Source organism: Emys orbicularis, chromosome 13, assembly GCF_028017835.1.
Source record: "Emys orbicularis isolate rEmyOrb1 chromosome 13, rEmyOrb1.hap1, whole genome shotgun sequence".
In the NCBI taxonomy this organism is placed as follows: Eukaryota; Metazoa; Chordata; order Testudines; family Emydidae; genus Emys; species Emys orbicularis.
Window position 1 is genome coordinate 7,801,933 of NC_088695.1, and position 6,798 is coordinate 7,808,730.

The 6,798-nt window shown below is 57.9% G+C and overlaps 1 protein-coding gene across 1 annotated transcript in view; it reads left to right on the forward strand.

Moving 5' to 3' along the window:
- The window catches only part of LOC135887362 (zinc finger protein 436-like), a 41,802-nt gene extending 35,620 nt beyond the window's left edge, over positions 1-6,182 (forward strand). Inside the window, exons 12-13 of the mRNA XM_065415134.1 lie at positions 5,609-5,735; positions 6,124-6,182. Of these exons, the coding sequence (XP_065271206.1) occupies positions 5,609-5,735; positions 6,124-6,182 (186 nt within the window). The remainder of the gene's footprint in view (positions 1-5,608; positions 5,736-6,123) is intronic.
- The last annotated feature ends 616 nt before the right edge of the window (positions 6,183-6,798 follow it).

Consider the following 6,798-nt stretch of genomic DNA (forward strand, 5'->3'; position numbering starts at 1 on the left):
AGAGAGCCTGCTGGAGGGGTTTTTGGTTTCAGTTTGGGGCTGGCTGGGAAGAGGCAGGGAACCCCAAGTCTGGGGTCTAAGATCTTTGCCCCCCAGAGGGACCTGGCTGAGGGGTCCTGGTTCTACCTACAAGCCTTACTTGAGACTGTGTTTCTGTCGTCTAATAAACCTTCCGTTTTACTGGCTGACTGAGTATCACGGTGAATAGCAGGAAGTGGGGGGTGCAGAGCCCTGACTCCCCCACACTCCGTGACAGCTGGTCACCTTTTATGAAATATGACACGGTACCATGTTGGCAACAGGAACTGAAATGATAAACATGTCACCAAAATTTACATGCTGCTGCAAAATATTTTGATTTTGACAAAACTGGAGTTTTGGGACTTGGCAGACTGGGGCTGGAGTGGCTCTGGAGAGAGATCTGTACACAGGCGCTCAGCCGACTCCCCTCCACCCGGAGAGCCGATTGCAGAGTTGGACACTGAGGAGTTGCTGATATTCAGAGCAGAGTTTGAGCCACTGTTTCTGTAGCATCCCTGCCAGCTGTCAGCCTGCTCCAGCAGCGGGGCTCTCAGCCATGCAGTGAGAGATGGAAACACTTGGGGAGAGCAGGGGAGACGTGCAAGGGGCAGAGGAAGAGCGAGGAGCAGCTGGGGAGGAGAACGGCTCTTCTCACCAAAAGGGGAAGTGGGGGCAGGAGGGAAGGAAGGGGGGGGATGGGGAGGAGATGGAGAGGTGGGGAAGGGGTATGAGAAGGGGATGGGGGAATCAGGGGCAGAGGGAAAGAGGAGGGGGTAAGGAAGGGGGTGGGATGGGGAGGAAATGGAGTGGTGGGGAAGGGGTATGGGATAGGCAAGAGAAGGTGATAGGAGAAGTGGGGGCAGGGGGAAGCTGGAGTCCAGCATGCGGCATCCACTTGGCAGAAGCTGGGCTCCCCTGTTAAGCAGGCCCATCTAACCCTCATCCTGACAAGCCCCACCTCCCCTGCATCTGTACCACCCCGATGAGCCTCCCAGACACCCTCCCCATTATGCCCCAACCACCTGCACCCCCATCCAAATGAACCCCACCTCCCCTGCATGTAGGCCCCCACGCTGAGCCCCAAACACCTTCACCTGGATCCCCTGCAGAGTCCCATTGCCCCTGCACCTGGAACCCCCCAATGAGCTTCTGTGCATCCAGATCTCCCACTGAGCCGCCCAAACCCAGATTGCCCCACAGAGAACTCTCTTACCCCCACCTGGATCCCCCCACACTAAGTCCCTCTGCACTTGGATCCTGCTGCCAGGCTGAGCCTGCTCACCCACACCTGGTGTGCCTGGCACAGGGGGGCAGAGCCCCATGGGTGTTTCTGGGGCAGGCTTGGCCGTTGCACTGTGTCAGGGTCGGGTGCAGCCTCACTGCCAAGTCCCTGTCCCACGATGCGGTGGGGGGAGGCTGCAGGGTAATCTACCACCTCCATGCAACCAGTGGCCTGTGCTCCCCACTGCCATGTTGGAGCCTCCACATTTATTTATTGACAAATAAAATGTGCAGAATTTTAAAATATTGTGTGCAGAATTTTTAATTGTTTGGTGCAGAATCCCCTCAGTAATACGGGTGCTGTGCAGCTGTGATGGTGGGAGTGTGAGGAAGGAGGTGGGCAGTGGGGAGGTCCATGGGCGGGGGGCACTGGGCGAGCGGTGTGGTGTGCAGGGTGCTGTGCAGTTGTAGTGGGAGGCCAGTGGGGGACGTCTCTGGGCGATGGGGTGCTGGTAATTAGGGTTGGGCACTGGGCAGGGGAGCAGTGTGGTGCGGGCCCGCCCGCAAGGGGAAGGGGCACGCTGGCAGCACAGCGCTGGGCTGGTTTGTAAACAGCGCCCTGTGCTGGGCTGCGCAGAGCGGGGCTGCTTCTGCTGTGCTGTGCCTCATTGCCCCCGCCCGCCCTTCACTTTGGAGACTGACCATCCCGCCGCCTGCACCTTGCCCCGTGGGGGCCCACAAATAGGTTAGGCACCGGGCCCACAAAAAGTTAATCCGGCCCTGTAGAGTGCGGCTAAGAGTTTTCCTTTTGTCTTTCCGATTGTGTCCTGATTTTTTTTATTAGTTGCTGTTTTGTAAATTGCATTTGTTCTGGGGAATAGACAATGGCCAGGGAAGAGGTCAGGGAAGCGTCGAGAGCGGAGGAAGTGCCCGGAGTGGGGACGCTCTAGTCCATGTCCTGAGTGGTCACAGCAGGTTGGGGGGCTAGCCCCTCCGGAAGCCTGGGCCCAGCCTTGTCTGGGTTATAAGGACTTTGCCACACACGACAGTGGAAGGGGAGCCCGCAAGGTGAGACAGGCTCTGGGTGAAGGAAGAGGGAGCGAGGACTCAGATCCTTCTGCTGTTCGATTCCACTCGGGTGGTGTTTAAATCAGGAAAGTTCCCCCCAATAGTGGGACCATTTCCCCGCTTACCTCTGTGCATGTTTACTGGTTTCTCCTAAAGTAAATTATGTATTTGAGGAAAAAATGTAAGAGTGGACACCAGTGAGAGTTGCTGGCCGCAGTTTGAGGCCACCAAAAATTTTGTCATGAGAACCCCTGGGCTAGATGCTCATGATGGGCCCGTCTGACCTGAGACCCTGTGAGTGTAACCGAAGCGGGACACAGAGATGCCGCTACGCGATGGGTTGATCGCTAGGACACAGGAGCAGCTGGGAGGCGGCTCTGGGGGGAGCGATCGCTGGAGTCAGTCCCGGCAGCAGGAAGTGACTCGCAGCCGCGGCGGTGACTCTGGCTCCTGGCGAGATCCCCGAGCCCCGGCGGCTGGTGCTGGGAGCCCGGAGCCCTGGCTGCAGCCGGGAGAGGGGAATCTCCAGCAGGGCCCTTCCCGCTGCTCCCCAGGAGCCTCTCCCAGGGCAGAGCCCCCAGCCTGGCCAGGGCCCTTCCCGGCCCGGCCCCTGCCCCAGGGGGGCCCCGCTCGGAGGGAAGGTAAGAGAGACCCGCCCCGTCACACCCGGGCTGCAGGGGGAGGTTTGGCCCCTGGCTGCTCCCAGCGGAGCTGGCTGCGATTCCCGCCCAGGGCCCGGGAAAGCTGCCAACAGCTCCCGGTGTGTGCGGGGCGGGGGCAGGATCACGTTACCACCCATCCCTCCTCCCCATCTGCTGCTTTGTTTCCCTGCCTGCGCTGGTGCGGACTGAGGTTGCAGCTCAGGGAGATCTGAGGGGGGCAAATAGGGAGAGGCAGAAGGTGGGCAGGGGCCAAACTGAATGCAGGGTGGGGGGCCCTATCTGGGAGCTGGGGAAGGAGAGGGGCCCAGGGGCACAATCAGGGCTGGGGGGCAGCACAGGCACTGGATCTAGGCTGGTGGGGCCCTGACACACCCCCTGGTTTGAAGGGGTTTCCATCCTATCTAGAGTTTACAGTTTGGTTCAATGGCTCTCAGTGCCCACCACTGTACAGATTGTTTCAGCCCCCCTGCTTGAGACTAGGAGCCAGGAATAAGAACGGGGTACAGCGGGCAGGGGGTGAACCTAGGGCTGAGGGAGGCAAGCCCCCCCACTGTAGGGGCAGGACCCCAACCCCTGAGCACCCCCAACATACCTGCAACCCACTGAGCGTGTTGCCCCATCCTCCCTGGTCCTGGAGCCCAGGGAGGATGCATGGCCCCATCCTCACCCCTGAGGGCAGCCTAAGGAGAAGCCTGAGACGCTCCTCACAGGGGCTGTACACCCCACCTCAACAGTCAGCTGTGACTCTCAGCCAGCTTGGAAAACAGAAGGTTTATTGGTCACTGGGAACACAGCATAGAACAGAGCTTGTTAGCACAGAAATCAGGAACATTCGGCAAAGTCCATCTGGGGGGGAATCCAGAGTCCCGAGTCCTGGACTCTCCTCACTGAGTCCCAAAGCAGGAGACTGACCCGCTTCCAGCCCCCCCCTTCCTCAGTGATGCCCAGCTGCCTCTGTGCTTTCTCTCTTTCCAGGAAAACAGATCACCTGGCTTCCCCCTCTCTCTTTGTTCCCCAACACCTTCAGCTGGCTGGCTCCTTGCAGAGGACCGGCTTTGGCCATCGCTTGCCAGGATACAGAATATTGGCCATTCTTTATGCCCAGGCAGCTACTCTGCAGTCACACCTGCCCTCTAGAGGTCTCTGCAATGATCACACACCTGTATCCCACCAGCTTGAAACTTGAGTAACACATGGGGAAACTGAGGCACACACAGAGTATTCAGAGAAAACATTAAGAACATTCCCGCTTCCTCACACCCCTCTGAGACCAGCCCCAAGGTCACTTTCTCTAGTGGCTGGAACCACTCTAACCATACCAGCCCCTGAACCTGAGCCTCCAGGTGATGGAGAGACCTGGGGAAAGGGCTGGAGCCGGGCAGGGAAATGATTCTGCACAAAGGGCCCCTTTCAGCGACCAGCTGGTGAGTTTGGCCTACAAGGGGAGGGGCTCCCTGTGTCTGTGAGTCCCAGAGCTGCTGCCCTCAGTAACACAGCCGGGTTCAACCCCCGTTACCAGTGTCAGTGGCTGAGCTGCCTAATGAGAGCAAAGGCCCACGACAATGGGGCAGTCGCCCGTTCTCCCAGGGCGAGGGAAGAAGATAAAAAGGGAGAGTGGAGAGACTTGAAGGGCAGCAGGAGCAAGAAGTGGGGAGGGAGGTTCCCAGCTCCCAGCCCTGCCCAGATCCATTCCCTGCACCCCCGGGGCAGTCAGCTCTCCTGGGAACAAGGGGAGGAGCTGAGAGAGGAAAAGCCAGTTGCTCACTCTGCTGAGCACCACACTACTTAGAGAGAAGGGGGAGAGCTAGAGGGGTTACAATACACTGTGGGGCAGTGCCCTAAAGTGACTCCTTTGGTTCTGCTCTTTTCCCAGCGTTTGGCTCAGAGATGCTGTTCTGGGGAGGTTTAGAAGGGACATGGTGGGTTTAGTTCTGATGGGGGAGGAGGGGCCTGTCCGGGGTGATAATGAACTAACTCGGTTTCTTCCCAGAATGGCAGAGTCATAGAATCATAGCGTCTGTCTGCAGGGAGAGAGCCTGGGGAGAATCGGGGAGTGACATGGACTCCAGGCCCTTATGAAACCTGCCCAATATCTCTGCTCCTCTGACAAGCTGAGGAATCGCGTCCGCGTTTCGCTCCAGATGGGCCCTTCTTCCAGGAGACAGGGCAGGGAAATGCCTGTGATGGAGCCAGCTCAGGTAGGGGATTTTTAGGGAGCACTTGGTGTGGGGGAGGGGTATTGTAGAGGCGTTAAACACACATGGTGGGACAGGGTGTGATAAACCTGCTGGAATATGATCAACCTGGGCCTGATTTTCTGAACAGGCCCATTGGTGGTGGGGGGAGGGGAAACATTCCTCCATTTCTGAAGCTTTCGGGATTCCTCTCCCTGTCCCCGGCTCAGAGCTCTGCTTCCGGTATCAGCCTGTGGCTGGGAGGCGTCTGAGAAATGAGAAGACCCTGCCCGTCTGCTGGGGGGACCAAGGAGCTCTCACCTTCTCCCCACCCCCGGAGCCTCCTGGCTGCTCTGAGCACGGTGGGGGGGATGATTCTGCTTTTCTGTCCCTCCTCCCCTGTAACTAGTGGGATTGTGGCTGGGGCAGCAGGTGCTGAGTTGGGGATTCTCGTTGTTTCAGGAGCCAGTGACCTTCGAGGAGGTGGCTGTGTATTTCACCCAGGGGCAGGGGGCTCTGCTGGACCCCGCTCAGAGAGCCCTCTACAGGGATGTCATGCAGGAGAACTACGAGATGGTGACCTCGCTGGGTAAGGGATTCCTGACCCCTTGGTTATTGGAAGCTGGGGGGGTCTGCGTGTCTGACACCGGTCAGGTTCTTCCCTCATCATTCCCTAACAAGACCAGGGTGTCGAAACCTAAGGCACATACTAAATCATCCCCACCGGACCCCCCTAGCTTGCAAGGTAGAGAAGCACTGTATTGTCCTGTCTGTGTTGTTTCTCGGTCACACACAGAATCCTTCTTCTCCCTCCTCCTTGGGAACAGCTCCAGCCATATGGAGGGCTCTGGGCTCTGCAGGTTTAGAAATAGGCAGGGGTTTAACACTAGAGCTGGGTGTGCATCACAATTCCCGTCACCTCGCCAGATGTCTGCCTCCCCCGAGTGGGCTCAGTGACTATGTTCCTGTCCTCTTAGATTCCACCTTCCCCAGCAGAGCACAGGGACAGGTTCCACTCAAGGAATGTCCTTTCTGAGGCTATGTCTACACTACAAAATTAGGTCGAATGTATAGAAGCCGGTTTTATAGAAATCGGTTGTATGCAGCCGATTGTGTGTGTCCCCACATAAAATGCTCTAAGTGCATGAAGTCGGCGGACCGCGTCCACAGTACCGAGGCTAGCGTCGACTTCCGGCGCATTGCACTATGGGTAGCTATCCCACAGTTCCCGCAGTCTCCGGCGCCCATTGGAATTATGGGTTGAGATCGCAATGCCCGAATGATGCAAAACAGTGCCGCGGGGGGTTCTGGGTACATTGCATCAGGCCCCTCCCCCTCCGTCACAGCAACGGCAGACAATAGATTTGCGCCTTTTTACCTGGGTTACCTGTGCAGACAACATACCACGGCAAGCATGGAGCCCGCTCAGCTCAGCTCACCGTCACCATATGTCATCCGGGTGCCGGCAGACGTGGGACTGCATTGCTACACAGCAGCAGCAGCTAACTGCCTTTTGGCGGTAGACGGTGCAGCATGACTGGTAGCCTTCATCAGCGATCGGGATGCTGGTAGCTGTGGGGCTGGCAGCCGTAGGGCTGCATTGCACCAGCCCCTTACCTTTTGCCTTTTGGCAGTAGATGGTTTATTACGAC